The sequence below is a fragment of the Brachycentrus maculatus genome, unplaced genomic scaffold (genome assembly GCF_059751285.1).
Source record: "Brachycentrus maculatus isolate JH-2025_06_01 unplaced genomic scaffold, ASM5975128v1 h1tg000077l, whole genome shotgun sequence".
Classification (NCBI taxonomy): Eukaryota; Metazoa; Arthropoda; class Insecta; order Trichoptera; family Brachycentridae; genus Brachycentrus; species Brachycentrus maculatus.
In genome coordinates this window covers 2,174,561-2,191,402 of record NW_028280831.1, presented here as the reverse complement: position 1 = coordinate 2,191,402, position 16,842 = coordinate 2,174,561, and the positions used below count along the sequence as shown (strand labels likewise).

The 16,842-nt window shown below is 31.8% G+C and overlaps 1 protein-coding gene across 2 annotated transcripts in view; it reads right to left on the bottom strand.

Annotated features, from left to right (window-relative positions):
* LOC148311103 (mitogen-activated protein kinase kinase kinase 15-like) overlaps nt 1-16,389 on the bottom strand; it is a 30,561-nt gene extending 14,172 nt beyond the window's left edge. For both annotated transcript variants that reach the window (XM_088257304.1, XM_088257305.1), the window contains exons 1-16: nt 16,184-16,389; nt 14,330-14,532; nt 13,349-13,543; nt 12,854-13,023; nt 11,538-11,816; nt 11,026-11,196; nt 10,822-10,934; nt 9,558-9,759; nt 9,007-9,124; nt 8,350-8,519; nt 7,704-7,887; nt 5,513-5,713; nt 4,169-4,319; nt 3,180-3,394; nt 1,975-2,070; nt 219-358 (exon numbers count right to left, since the gene is read on the bottom strand). In XM_088257304.1, coding sequence (XP_088113430.1) covers nt 219-358; nt 1,975-2,070; nt 3,180-3,394; nt 4,169-4,319; nt 5,513-5,713; nt 7,704-7,887; nt 8,350-8,519; nt 9,007-9,124; nt 9,558-9,759; nt 10,822-10,934; nt 11,026-11,196; nt 11,538-11,816; nt 12,854-13,023; nt 13,349-13,543; nt 14,330-14,532; nt 16,184-16,232 — 2,657 coding nt within the window. In that variant the 5' untranslated portion in view covers nt 16,233-16,389. The remainder of the gene's footprint in view (nt 1-218; nt 359-1,974; nt 2,071-3,179; nt 3,395-4,168; nt 4,320-5,512; nt 5,714-7,703; nt 7,888-8,349; nt 8,520-9,006; nt 9,125-9,557; nt 9,760-10,821; nt 10,935-11,025; nt 11,197-11,537; nt 11,817-12,853; nt 13,024-13,348; nt 13,544-14,329; nt 14,533-16,183) is intronic.
* Between the last annotated feature and the right edge of the window lie 453 nt (nt 16,390-16,842).

Sequence of the window (16,842 nt, the reverse complement as noted above, 5' to 3'; positions counted from 1 at the left end):
TCAGACTTCCGTATTCTCCTTTATCTATGTTAAGATGTCAAAAATGTAAAAATAACAAGTGCAGAGTCCCATATTTGTTCACTAAGAATTACAAGAATCGAGACTACAGTGAATTCACAATTGTTTTACCTCCAGTTATTATGTTTTTTTTGTAAATATAAATCAGAGGTAAAATAAACACGAGCGGACAGTAAGAATCAAAAAGTATGGTAACTTACTCTGAAAGGAAGGGATCTTCGAGAAGTTCAGCAGCCGTTCCCCGCTTTTCTGGATCTGGTATGAAGCATCGGAGAATAAATGACTTGGCCCGCTGGGACATTTCACTTGGGATTTCCGGATGTGCTTTATAATATCCGACCTACACCAATAGAACAAAAAATCATGAAAATGAAATATCCTGATTTAATAACTATTGCATTAATAAGAATTTTATTTTGTTGGTTGTATTCCTGTCGCGGACAGTTGGAATGAACAAATTACTCACATTCACGCATCGCTTGTACACGGTGTGTTTAAAACATGTTTATGACATGTTCTAGTAGTGCCACCCTAAGATGTCTAATTACAAATACTTGAGTGTGCATTCGTTATCTCTTCATTTATTGCATGGTTGATACCATAATTTATTAAAAAGATTTTTTTTTCTGTTTACCAAATTTAAAAAAAAAATTACATATGTAGTTTTAAATAATAAAAGATAATAAAACCCTTATCCGCACCAAATGGTGCATAGGGCACTGCTTCATATAAACGCAATGTTATCTTGATCGTTTACACATGAAGGAAAGGTGATCAGCCCTCCGCTTCAGGTACCAGTTCAGGGTAGTATTAAATGAATATTACAGTGAAAAAATCACTTATATTTATTTTACCCCCCCTGGGAATCGAACCCAGGACCTCCAGAATGGTAGGCGAGCGTGCTGACCATTACACTACGGAGGCGAACTTATAATGTGCGGTAATAATTAAAATGTAATTAAAACATAGTTTTGTAGTTTTACGCATGTAAAAACTTTTTTTCATTAAATGAATATATTTACATCTAAAAAAATATTTCATAGGGGGAGTAAAATATTTATTATATAGATTTACCCGAACAATCTTTAAATCAGTTGACATTTAATAATGATCATTTTGATAAAATTATAATTATGTAAGTCCGTTATAAATTATTTAGAAAATAAACCATCTATTTACAGTGTAAGAATGTAAATTATTTATTATCTGTGTAAATTTACAATGTAATTACTCACAAACAAAAATATTTTTATTTTATCTATCTCTCTTTTTCTCTCTCTTCAATACAAGCGCTCATGTCACTTTCATGATTTTTGTCGCAAACGATATAAGATGCGGATATATTTTTCCCGATTACAGTAGCCTTTCCGATCAACTCAATTTTATCATGACTATAGAAATGGACACATTTTGGAATGTTCCACAACTGTCAATAAAATGAAAAGTAAGTATGTTGAAAGCCAAAATCAATGTTAAAACTCAGTCTTAAAAATTAGGGTGAAAATCTTGTATACCACACTGTGCGCTACGTAAACTGTGTACCAAATGCACCGTAGGTAAAGAATTGAATAAGAAGAATTTAAACATACTTTGAAACAAACTGTATGAAACTAAGCGAAATAATATATTCTTATAATATAATAAAACCCTTATCCGCATGGTGCATAGGGCACTGCGTCATATAAACGCAGTGTTATCTTGATCGTTTACACATGAAGGAAAGGTGATCAGCCCTCCGCTTCAGGTACCAGTCCAGGGTAATATTGAATGAATATGACAGTGAAAAAATCACTTATATTTATTTTACCCCTCTTGGGAATCGAACCCGGGACCTCCAGAACGGTAGCCGAGCGTGCTGACCATTACACTACGGAGGCGGACAATACGCACAAACCATTTATTTGTGGGCAAAAAATTTATAACGGTATAGTGAGATTTAGTATACTTATGATTTACCTTAAATAGTGCTGCTTGCGGTGAGCCTAGTTCTATGAAAGGAGGTTTTCCCGTTGCCATTTCAACTATTGTGCAGCCCAAGGACCAGATATCCGCCTGTATATGTAGAAGGTTAAAGGATGTTAAAAAAAATAAGACTTTCAAGGAAACAAAAATGTTATTATTAGCATAATGGAGGGGAAAACAGAAGATATAAAGAAGTTGTGTGGACCATTTTAAAAGAAAAAGCAGGTTTAGTGTCATGTAGAGAAATTGAACGAAAAACTTGGTGTTGGGCAGATGGTTCTTAGATTTAAGGTAATATGTATACAACAAAATTGTGAAGAAAAAAAGTATACTTTAATTTAATAATAAAACAGGCCATTTTTTTTCTTGTTTAAGGGTAAATTATTAGAGCAAAAAAATCACATCTCAAATAGCAACAAATTTAAATGGAAATCTCTTTTTGTTGTTGAAACCATGGCACATAATATCTCTACTACTTGAAAAATATGCTTTATTATGCTAACAAATACAAAAATTTTAAAACACCTTTTGCAAATATCAAATATCTCTAAAAATGTTATTTAAAATATGTCAAAATCAATTTGCAGAAAAATAGAATTTAATGGGATAATTATTGTATTAAAGATATCTTAACAGAGTCACAAAAGTTACTTTTTTTTATTTGTACATAAAATTTAGATCAGTAGAACATTCATTAATAAAGATGTAGCTATGTTACTTCACAAAAAGTTCAACAGATGGCACTCGATCTCAGATATGAATGGTCATAAACACATAAAGATATATGGATGTTTAAAAAAATCAGAATAACTGTAAGGGTGAAGACTGACCGGAGCATTTTGTTGTAACGTAACATCGGAACATCGCTCGCGGCGAGCATGTTACGTTTTGACGTTACGGCATTGCTGACTGACCGCGATCAGTGCTCGTTTGTGGCCAAACAAAGGTGCTCACAAGGTGTTATGAGCACAAGGGTGCTCAGTATTGCCACATGTCACACCAAAAAATCTGAATTACAGTCTAGAAATCTGTATTTAATTTGTATAGAATCAATAACACAAAATCTGTATGAATCTTTGCAACTTTGCATTCGTAGTTAAAATGTCAGACGACGAAGACGTGATTCTTGGTTCTGTGATTTAATTAATTTCCGGTTATTCCAGATGAAGAATGTATCAAATTTAAGTTGATTTATTTACCGGTGCTCCATAGCCCCTCTGCCCTTTGTCTATGACTTCCGGAGCCATGTACTGGAGAGTTCCCGTAAAAGTTTCTGTGGACGGGCACAATCCTGCCAGCCTCTTCGATGTCCCAAAGTCGGAAATCTTCACCACACCGCTGTAGGTGTTTACCAACACGTTGTCACCTTTGATGTCACGATGGACAATTTTCTGGTCATGAAGGTATTTTAATCCTGTTGAAAACAAATACAAAATTAAGCCTGGACAACATTATTAAAACATATGCGGATGGCACTGGCACCCTATGTAGTAATTTTAACCCGATCAACAGATGATTGCAATTCAGTTGAGATATTTTCACTATGCAGCGCAATTATCAACTGATTACATATTATTAATTATAAGTTACAAATCATTTAAATCGTAAATTATTCATTTAAGCTTTAAAAAAGACAACATACGAAACATAATATTTAATTACTTCAAAACAAAAATATTTACTGTGCATCTCACTTACTCTCAAAGACAAGCTATCAATTAACTATCACGATATGCGATGCGAGCGAGATGTAGATATGTTTTGCCTGATTGTGCTGGCCACAGAGATCAACTAGACTAATTTTATCATGTAAATGTACAAAAGGATATTTTCCTCCAGGATTGAGCGAGATGTACACATGTTTTGCCTGATTGTGCTGGTCAGAGATCAACTAGCCTAATTCTATCATGTAAATGTACAAAAGGATATATTCCTCCAGGATTGAGCGAGATGTAGATATGTTTTGCCTGATTGTGCTGGCCACAGAGATCAACTAGCCTAATTTGATCATGTAAATGTACAAAAGGATATATTCCTCCAGGATTACATCCATAGATGTCAATACTAAGAAGAATTTGCCATGTGTTAAGCCAAAAAACATTACAATGTCAGCATTTGGTTGAGAGGAATTGAGTTTTGGGTACCACTTTTTGTGCCAAAAAAAAAGTGTAAAATAAAACCTGCTAACCTTCTAAGATCTGCTTTGTGTAATACGAGATAGTGGATTCATTTTCTTTCAAAGGTCCCCATTTAGAACTCAAAAGTGCAGACAAGGAACCTCCAGGGACTTGCTCCATAAATATCTTGAAGAAATTTCCTTCAGAAACTGACCCAAGGTACTGGAATAATTCAATAAATAAGGAATGTATATTTATAACAGAAAAGCCATACACATTTTAATGGTTGATTTTTTATATTTTTGCAGAACAGAATCTAATACTTATGAGGGCATATTTTGATGTAACTCAGTTTAATTCTAATGCATATAAAATTCAAATTTAATGCGAGTGGTACGTTTGCTTCAGCCACTCTTATGGTCTAATAAGACATAAGAATGGCGGGCTTCTGGGAGAGGCTTATGAAGAGCTCCAACCTCATCATAAAACTGCTTGTGGAGCACAGATGGGGGCTGGACATACGGCAGCACTGAACTTCAGGGTTGCGATTGCCGGCAAGCTGATCTGATTTCATTTTCTCTCCAGTAGTATTTATTTTCATATTATTATTACTACCCTAATACTTTAAGTATGTTTTTTTTACACAATTTCATTTTGTTATTTTTTTTTATAAAACTGTATATGTAGTTGTAAACAAAATATGGCTGACTAAGGATCGCACCCACCGCTTAGTCAAGGAATAAAAACCATTATTATTATATTAGATATTAAAGTTACAAGAGGTGTGAGAATTTAAGTCCCATTATGCTGTTTAAAATGGCAAAAAACAAAATCAAAAGTATTACTTCATCATGAACAACAATATCATACACTTAAAAGTTATAAAATTTTAAGAAATGGTAAAATTTCACTTCTAACATGCTTACTCTGTTAGACATACATTTTTTTCTTTGCATCCTTGTATCCATATCGCTCACTCCTTTCAAGAACGTCATAAATCAAAAAACTTGATTTTTCAGGAGAACGTTTTTAAAGTTTAAAAATATAATACAATGCATTAAAAATAAATATCAAGCCACTTATTGAACTTTTTACTGTGCAACAGATCTTTTTATGTAAAACCTGAATGTTTTTTCTCCATTTGAAAAATATTTAGTAAATTAAAAAAAATAATTAAACAATACCTTTTCTTCAAAATGCATAAACAATACTTTCTGCCCTGTAGCGGGTATATATTAAGTTAAAAATATGCTTCTTTTGCTGGGATATAGTATATTTTCTGGGCATTCCGAAAATATGCATATTGAAAATTGTCGATTTGTTCTTGAAAGGAGTGAGCGATATGTACACAGTTTTTGCAGGATAGAATCTATAGCGTAAATAAAAAAATAGGTTGTTATAAATACATATCTAACCTGTACAATATTTCTGTGTCTCAGTTGCGAGTGTAGCTTGATCTCTTCGTGTAATGGTTGAACGTCCCCAAGGTTCTTTTCCGGTATTTCCTTAACGGCTATTCTGACTTGGGTGTTGAGGTCCCGAGCAGCGTACACGATCCCGTACGTACCCCGTCCCAGAACTATTCTCTTGTTCATATCGTCTAATTCATACTCATACTGAAAAAAGGTAAATTGATTGAATTTTTTGTCTTTTGCTGATTACCGTCTCAAATAGCCAGTATTCTCAATTTCGCATAATGAAAAATTTATTAGGAGCACATAACCCGTCTATTTTTTTTTTAATTACTTAACGTCCAAGTGACTCTGAAATCTAGCTACGGCTTATGCAACACCGTTTATCATGTCCCTACTCAGGCTTTAACTTTATAAGTTTCATAGCCTATGCCTTCTTGTGAGTGGATTTACTTTTTATGTTTATAGTTACTATAATTTCATGTAATTCATTTGTGAAAGTTCTAGGCAAAAATAATCGTTTTCATAAGCCGTCCAGGAAATTAAGGCAGCTTTTCTAGTGCTTACAATCCCCCTCTCCATAAAGTAGGCGGATAATGCTCCACGTGAAAATGAACAAATTGTCTTTTCACATGTCACCTTATAAACTCTCTTAAGTTACGAGACGTTTTCTGACATTACACGTTCCGTAATGCCTGAACGGCGCGTAAAATTAATGAATTATTTTCCCAAGAAACGCGGGTATTATGCAAAAGTAAACGGGTGTGTTTGTTGAAAAGCCCACAAACTGCTTGGCTTATCGCGGAGACAATTGAGGGACAATGCTATGACAAGACTGATTGTCTTACAAAATACACACGTGTCATATTAACTATCTCCAATCTAAATACTTAATTTAAAGCTATAATACATGAATATTTCATTTATTTTATTGCAGAATTAATTAGCATAAGATTTTTTTGTCGACTGTTGTTTTCATAAATCGAATCATATGAATATTTTTGAAATACTTTATTTTATTTCCATAACATCGAGATATGAATAATAAGTTTTTTTACAACATTTTGACTGTGTCAAAATACTTGTTCACAAAATCTGGATTATCTCCAATTACAGGAGTTATTTTCATATTATTTTTTGACATCTCATCAAAGATGAAGAAGAATATGGAAGTCTGGGCATTTACGGGGCTGACGATCATCATAGGCTGGTTGGTCATCACTTTACACACGTGTAACATTCACAAATTCTACCCATTATTGACATCCACACTACTAAAATTTTTGGAAGTTCTATATATATATATATATATATATATATAAATATATATATATATATATATATATATATATATATATATATATATATATATAAATATATATATATATATATATATATATATATATATATATATATATATATATATATATATATATATATATATATATATATATATATATATATATATATATATATATATATATATATATATATATATATATATATATATATATATATATATATATATATATATATATATATATATATATATATATATATATATATATATATATATATATATATATATATATATATATATATATATATATATATATATATATATATATATATATATATATATATATATATATATATATATATATATATATATATATATATATATATATATATATATATATATATATATATATATATATATATATATATATATATATATATATATATATATATATATATATATATATATATATATATATATATATATATATATATATATATATATATATATATATATATATATATATATATATATATATATATATATATATATATATATATATATATATATATATATATATATATATATATATATATATATATATATATATATATATATATATATATATATATATATATATATATATATATATATATATATATATATATATATATATGAACCAATTTAGAAACCTTGTTCTTGAATCACTAGAACTTCACTAGAGATATCTATTGGTGAGATGTAAAGAAGCTTTTTATTAAGCAGAAACTCTTTTATTAGTACGTGAAGTTCGAATCCTACTTTATTTTAATATATTTATCAATTTAATAGATTTCATATATTTCATACATTTCTTTTTTTTTCAAGTAAGAAGTGAAATTTTTTATGACATACTTTGATTTGGTCTGTTGATGTTTCGATGTCTAGATCGGTGACCATCCCTTCCTGATCTGCGGTCATCTCTAGTATTAAATCGTAGAATCTCTGTCTGCACTGGACTGACGGCAAAAACATTTGGAAGTCGTCAGAGTTCTGATGGACGTATAGGAAAAGGCAACGTTCGTCTTTCTTGTATAAACTGAAAACAAAATAAAATTTATGAATACTTTCTCCATGAATTTCTTCATCTTCCGACCCATATATGCATGCAATGGTGCATATGCATAGGTCAATGAATTTGGCACGCAGTGAATAATTTATCATGAAAAGTCAATTTCGGGATCTTCATGGCAAAAATCACAAATTTTCATTATTATTGTCCTGTGTACACAGTTTTATTTCTTTCCACTTGACGCTGTTAACACATTTCAGACAGGTATTTTATATGCCTGCGGATCGCTGGCTACGGGATTTGATAATTATGTACACATAGTTAAGACCTAAACAAAGGGATTGGTATATAATATTGTCTTCTGCCTTTGAAATGAGGCTGGCGCAGAAGGTAAAAATGCCATATCCGTCCTTAAGCATCAATCGACCGAATGGGTAGAACCTTTCCCGTCCGAAGTGGGTTAAAAATTCCACTTGAAAAATAACCAACCTGAGACTTCGGATATTATTAGCTGTAAAGAGCCAGTCGTGGACCTGCCTGCACTCCCCTTTAAGGGATTCCAAACACAAATTCCATACTTGCAAAGACTTCTCTTCGGCTCCTAAATTAACGTTTGCGTAACTTGGCATTAGTACTTTTCCAGCTTCCAGAATTAGCATCTAAAAAAAATATCAATTAAAAGGATATTATAACTTTGAAAAAATTTTAGGCTTTAAAAAAATCAATCAATGCAATGTTGATATTCAATATACATAGATCCAATCAGTAAAATGGAATATCAAGTATGCACATAATAATAACTCTATCCATAAAATGGCAGTATTCATCAATAACTAGGAGTAGGTTTAGGACTTAACAGTATTCAATAGTACAAAGGCTATCTAGAGATCAAAATCATACTCAGTAAAGACCAAATGCTGCCTACTCAATACCTGTGTTATAGCTATTCCCCAATATGCCTGTGGAATACGATACCTTACAAGGGACAGGGACCATTAGCAATTTATTTTAAAGATAAGCTTAGCAAAATAACACTGCGTTTATATGATGCAGTGCCCTATACAGCAATCAGGTGCGGATAAGGGTTGAAGAATGTGTTTTAATTTCCAATATTCAATTCATGGTAAAAAAAAAAACAGTACTTACAGGAAACCTTATACTGTTACTATCTATAGTCGGTTTAGCTGCTTCCACAAAAAAGTCCATCCAAAATTGGAAAACCTGCTCTTCAGGGGAAGCTTCCATGTCTTCGTGTTTACGGAATCTTCAATAAATGAAAATCAATTGAAAATACGACAAAGACAATTTCGTCTCACATATTGTTGTTCAAACCAAAATAAAAAATGGTCCAAATACCGAGATTACGTAAATACAAAACAAAAGTGAATGCATACTCTAGGATAGTGATTGCCAAATTAGGTAATATTTCACCCTAATAGTGCATTTGTACATTTTTCAAAAATTAATGCAATATGGATGTTCAATATGTAATAGGCAGAATGGTGCCCGTTGAGCCAGCCAGATGCCAGGTCGTAAGCCCTGGAATACTCAGACTTAAATCTTATTTTGTATAAAAATGATGGATGCTTTGTTGCTTATCTCAAGTTAAAACACCTATGATATATTAAAATATTGGGTTCAATAATCCAGTGTCTTGATAAAATAAATAAAAATAATAAAAATTTTATTTCACTCACCTATCAATCAGTGTAATATTTCCGATGGTAGATTTCAGATACCAATTTGGAGGTTTTAACTTGAACATGTATTCTGAAGCCTGAATAGCTTTTGAGTAGTCCTGAGCTAAAACGGATATTTCAAAAAATGTTGCTACATCCCAATATTCCTTCAGTGATGACAGACTTCCTTTCTTTCCGATCAAATTGTTTAAAACCATACCTGAAAGAAGCATTGATTAGAGACATTATAATTATTATCATATAAAAAAATTGGTACGGCACAAACATACAAAAACAGTGTAAAGTAAACAGGGGTGTTGTTGACACCTACAGTTATCGGCTCTACTGATTTCATATGTAAATATGATGTGATACTAGATACATATCAAAACATAATATATTCCATATTAGCTATGATGATTTTGTATTAACGTGTTTGCTTATTGCATTAACACACGCGCACATTCCCAATAGTCTAGGCTGCCAATAACTGACAATATTTTAACTTTTTTCTAATTTATTTTCATCTTTAAAAGTTTAAAAAAAAAAAAAAAAACCTTTGACAAAAAAGGAATAGTTTAAAATGAACTGTACATTCAATTACACAACAACAAAATTATACTGATATAATTAATGGACTAGTCTTAAATCGATATTGACTAAACCAATCTACCTGAAGTGCCAGTAACGAGGATCTTTACACTCTTTGGTTTTTAACCTTTCAACCACGTTAACTTTGTTCTTAAGAGACCACCGTGCGCAGCGGTATTTTGCGGTTTTTTAAATCATTACTTTTATTAATCATGTATTTAGTTAAAAAACGATTTATTTTCCTAAACAAAAACGTTCAATGGGATTCATTGTGCCTTTTCGGTACTCTATAACACACTTGTGTCACATTATTCTTGAAATATATCGTAATAAAAACAAATAAGATCGTAACATAAATAAATCAAAGCACGCATCGTGTGGGCAAGAAAAATCAGGGATTTGTTCTTTTATTTATCCTTGTGATGTTACAAATTATTAGTCAGATATTTCAACAGATGTCATAAGGTCAAGGATTGACATATTATTTTGTCCAAAGTTGCACACCATGAAAAAATCCCTCCAAGTTGAACTGAGGTTCGAAACTTGGAGCAAAGTAAAAACACATACGGTTGCATGGGGCATGTTTTATGAAAACACATACGGTTATGCGAGCCGCGTTGATCCGGTTAAATAACCTTCTGAAATATATTAAAATTGGAAAACAAAAAGTTTATCAAATAATGAGACTCACCAACATGTTGTAATTCTTCAGATTTATAAAACTCATTTCCAGCTATTACTAAAAGTGTGGCCAAGTTAATTCCGGCATATTCATTTGGCTGCACCTCAAACCCTTTTCTATACCTAAAAATATTTTTTCATATTTATTTTTTTATATTAATTTAAAATTAAAAAACGTTAAAAAGAAACAGTCCTGTAATAAAGAGATACTAACCAATGAATGGCTTGATTCAAACTCTCCATATCAGTGTGTTGAGATTCTACAAACTTGTCTTTGTAAATGCGTCCACATAGACACAGCATGTCCGGAAAATGATTCTCTCTCTTTTCCAAAGCTCTTACGCAAACTTTTAAAGCAGTTTCACGGTCACCCTGTTTATTTCTTCTGCAAAGCAAAAATAAAAATATATTTATACTTAAAACCCTTTAACAACTGAACTAACTCTGAAACAAAGAACAAAACTCTATCACAACCTATTTTAATTACGGGCTACATAAAATTTTCGAAAATGGTTTGAAATTGAAATGCTTGGAAAAGATATTAATATTTATATTTTAGTAAAAAGAAAAAAAAGAAAAAAAAATTATTCAAACTACAATAATTCAATTTTTGCTATAATAAAAAAAAACATGAAATTCTGATCATTTCAATAAATTTTTCATTAGATAATAAAAACAACAAAAAAACTTTTGAAAGTAAAATAAGACATAAGTTATTATTATTACCTATTTAAAGCAAAGGCATAAAGGTATCTAATGGCAGGAACATTGGCATAGTTTTTTCGGTTTGGGATGGTCTTCAAGTCATTCACCAACTGCACCATCGCATCATAGTCTTGGATCTCTCGGAAAGATATCAGCATATTGAGAACTACTTCTCCGTTCAACACGTTGGGGTCATCGAGTCTCTTACGCATATTGTGAAGGATCTTGGCAAGGTCGGGTCCCGAGAACGTGTCACGGGCCTTCCTGAGGTCAGTCAAGAATTTCTCGTGCATGTGCGCTCTGAAAAGTAAATCAAATGAATTTTTACATACATCACAAGTAATTTTATATGCATCCAAAAGTAGAAACTGTGTGCATAATAGTGTTAAGTATTTATTAGGGTAACCAAATTAAGCTTATTGTGGCTTACATTAATTGCACCGTAGATTACGCAAACCAAAAGATGTACTAATTAAGTAATTTGCTTAGAATTTTTGTAATTTTAACTTAAGTTTTAATTGGTAAATACCACTATTTCATAAAATCAATAGTGACACGTGTTTCGATGCATTCTGCATAATTTTGAAACACCGTATTTGAAATATACGTACATATACGGTGTTTGAAAATTATGCAAAATGCATCGAAACACGTGTCCCAATAAATTTAAAAAAATAGTGGTATTAACCACGTAAAATTTAATTAAAAATGGATTGGTATTACATACTACAAAGTGACTTTCAATTAATGAAAGAATATTTCAATGGAAATACAAATAAGTTTAAATTATTTTTTTTTAAATCAAGCATTCAAGAAATAAAAAATACTTTCAATAACTATATACATATTAGTGAAAAATAACAAAACACATTTAAAAGCCGCACGGTTACACTACATATGTATAAAGGTAAGTCACAATAATTAATAATAAAACATCAATTGCATATTGGAAATAGAAAAAAGCATCAATTCTTCCTAGAATATCTATAAATGAATCAGCTCAATTTGTTTCAATTATGATGCAATTAATGTACGAATTATACGCGATTGGATGGGGATCAAAACCATCGAGGCGCTGTTAAGAGCTGCCCAAGACAAGGACCATTACTCTCAAGAGATAGTCGACGTTAGTGGGACCTGACATGACACACACAGAAGAAGAAGAATGATTACCAATCCATATTTTTTACATTTAATATACTCGTACAAATCAACACAATTAAAATTCTGCCAAACAAATTATGGACCAATGAAATCCAATCTCATAAATGGAAAGGGGTCATTTTCGCAATATACTTTTAATTAAAAGAGAACAAAAAGAAGCAAGATTCTCTTACTTGGACTGTACTTCTACATCTTGGAAGATCTGGCGTAGTTTAAGGGTAAGATATTGTTTGGGGTCCGTATAGTCTTCTCCTTTGTATTTGGCGGCAGCCGGATTTGTGATAACACACATTCCCGTGTCCACCATTTTGTAAGACACAAAGGTATATGTTCCACATGACAGCTGCAAAAAATAAATAATATTATTTTGAATAACATCTTATTCAATCTATTTCATCCCAATTTGATATTAAATACTATCCAAATAGACACAAGACACGCAAAAGATAAAAGGCAATCTGATAATGTATTGATATTTACAATCTTTTTAATATCTTTGATGTTTTAAATATTTTTGCCGTCTATAAAAAAGATACTATTCAATTTATCATGCATATTATTCAAATTTTTAAGTTCAAATTATTTAGTTTACCCAAAATATTTTTTTAAAAACTCGCTACCTGGACAAATTAGTTCTGGAATCTGCCCAGCAAAAATATGTTACATACCTTTAAACGTAGCGTAGCTTCTGTGTCACAATCATTATAAAGCAGAATGTTTTCTTTCATTCCGAAGCTCTCCCTCACACCGAGATGATAAAACAGGGAACTTTGTTGGAATTGTAAGCTCAAATCAACAACAGCAACATCGGCATTGTAAAATGTATCCAGCACATTTGTTTCGCCAAAATCTAATTTTTCAAACTGAAAATAAAAAGATGTACTTTTAATTTATATTGTACAAGCAGACAAACTCGGGCAGGTCAACTACTGTAATTTAAAAGTATTGTTAACTTTGTGGTATGATAATATAACACTCTCCTTATCATTCAGTGTTCACTTTCTGTAATACCACTTAAAATGCAATAGATTAGACTAGAATAGACTAACATATTGGCTTCTTAATTGTTGTTCAATAAATAGTTTTTGTAAAAGATTTTCACTGTTTCATTTGCATTTTTTTTTAAATATTTATTTATATACCAAACAAATAGTTACAATATACTTAAAATATTTAAAATACTTAAAATATTTATCAACAGAGATGATAATTTTTACACAAAGGGAATGTGATAGTCAATGCCAGGGGCGGGGAGCCTTTTCATTTCTAAAGTACCACCAGTAGGTAGCCGAACCCGAGCGTGCTGACCATTACACTACAGAGGCGGACAGATATAAGTGATTTTTCACCCTAATATTCAATATTACACTGGGCTGGCGCCTGATGCGGAGGGCTGATCACCTTTCCTTCATATGTTAACAATCAAGATAACACTATATTTATATGATGCAGTGCCCTATGCACCATCGGGTGCAGATAAGGGTTTTAATAATGAATAAATAAAAAATGCAAAGGCATAAGACCACCGCGATACTGGGTGGATGACAAGAGTAGCAGAGCTCGAAAGATATCTGGAAGCCCAAGAAGCCCACGTGGTGTATAGCCTAAAGACAGCAGCAATATTAAAAAAATATTTAAAAAAAGCTGACCTGAATATGGTGTGTGTTTGCATTGGCTAACTCGGTAGCTTGCTGCACTTCTTCAAGCGCTTTCTTTCTGTGAGGCAAGTTCTCCGACTGGTTGATGTCGATGACGCACACCACATCCATGCGAGGCTTTCCTCCTGCCGACGCTTGGACCGTGGTACCCGAGCCATCGCTGCACACACTCTCACAGTTGCTTCTGACTTCACCTAGAGCAGACACAATCATACGGTTGTAATCTAATACAGTGAAACCTCTATCTATCGTTCCTCGAATAATCATTAGTCGTTGGGTAATATATCCAAAATTAAACAAGGTTTATTTGGTTGAATTCTACATTTATTTATGTATATTTTAATACGTGACACGTTTCGTCTTCTTAGGACATTATCAAACACTCGCGAGTGTCGAAACGAAACGCGTCACGCATTAAAATATACATAAATAAATGAAGAATTCAACCAAATAAACCTTGTTTAATTTTGGATATGTTACCCAACAATTCAATATGGAATTCTACCAACTGTCTGAAGTTACAATATATAATCATTAGTCGTTTATTTCTCCTACCCCGAATTCATTTCATACAAAAATAGATTGCATCAATCGTTTCTCAATCACCATTTTACCGCATTCATCGTTTGAATTACGCTGCTATTTTGATTTATTAGGTCTGTGTTTTTTAAATTAAAAAAATTCTCAATTTTGTTACTTTCGACGACAATATTCCAAAGTATGGGATAGAAACTATCGAAAACTTGTGTGATACAAGGTTGGCAGATACAGCAGAAGAGGTCGATGTTGATGAAGAGGAGCCGCTGCCTATACCTTAATTTTTAGAAGCATACATACTCATTGAAAGATAGAAAACTTTCATTCAGCTTAGATTTTTTTTTATAAATTCTTTTTTTTTTACATGTAAAACATGTATCCTTTTTTAATTTTAACCTACAAATGCTTATGCAGATTCGGAGGGCGATCTTTACTCAATCATATCTCCTTGTGTGTTGACTTCTTAATTCTCGGATTCATAGTTTATTTCAATAGGTCCACTGCAATATTGTTTTGTGGTGATAACAAAAATATTTCAGTTATTTTCACCGCAAATTAAAACCTTGAAACATATGTTTTGACTGCATAAAAAAATATATGCATACCTACTTAAGACTTGTACATTACTTAAAGGTGGAGACTGACTGGAGCATTTCGTCGTAACATTGCTCGCGGCGAGCATCCGAAACTATGGATGGAGTGTTCGGCTCGCTGTACTGACTGCCTGAATGCTCGCATCGTAACATGTTACGTTACGACGAAATGCTCCGGTCAGTCTCCACTTTAAGACTTGTACATTACTTCGACAGGAATTCCAATTTAATATCAAACAGACAATTCTTAAATACATGATATAGCTATGAGAGGATTAAAGAATATTTACCCTGTATTCAACAAAAATTTAAAACATTTTTTGTATCGTTTTTTTCAAATCATATCGCTATTATAGTCCAAGTGGGCTGATGCTGTATCAAAAGTGTTAAAAAAATACAAATGTATAATTTAGTTCCATCTTTCCTGTCTCGAATACAAAGCTATAACTCTATAGTAAATACGTCCAAAGTTGCCTTAATCAAGTTTCATTTCAGTACTAATAGTTGTTCAATTGAAATATGTGCAGTCAGTTCACGCTATTTAAATTATATTGTAAAATACATCAAATAACCATATTCACAAATATATTGTAACAATCAAGCATAAGGATAATAATATCACTGGTTATGTTAGAAACACCACATTTGTTTTGCTTCAAAAATGATAATATTTTCGTTGATATTTGGTGTCAAGTGTCAAATCGTGTTGACTAACCTTGAGATTCGTCGACAGCTGAACTGGCTAAACCCAATGGATGAGGCATTATTCATCGAAAAGTTAAATCATTTGCGATTTTTACAGTTGGAGGTATAATTTTATTTGACAAGAAGACGGTAACGAATTTGTTGTTTTCATAATATTGTCGAAATCTTGAACAATCAGCAATTCCCAACAAACTTTTACACCAGTGTTGCCAGTCTAGAAAGTTGCCAGTTGCCGCGCAAATATTCACGATAGCCCTCTCGAACAAGCAAGTTTTCCGCCGGCATTTTGAGAGGTTTTTTTCGGTCAGAAAATATACAACGTTTGAAATTTTAGTAGTTATATATGGGCAAAATAAAAATACTTTAATGTCATACTTTTTCTGTGAGCCTAAGAGGCTCATTATTACAAATAGGTATCAAATTATGGTAGAGTGGGTTCGAACCGAGAATCTCTGACTAAAAAGTCCACAACACTAACCATGGAATCGCAACGATAATTTTGTTTTTGATAAAAAAAAAGAAGAAATACTAAAATTATCTGTGAGGATATTGGAATAAAGTCAAATTTCTGTATTATTTCCATTCACCCATTGCTGGGGTGAATAGAAGCAAAAATAATAATAATAAATTGTTTTGTATACATGAGAAGTCCACTTACAAACATTATCT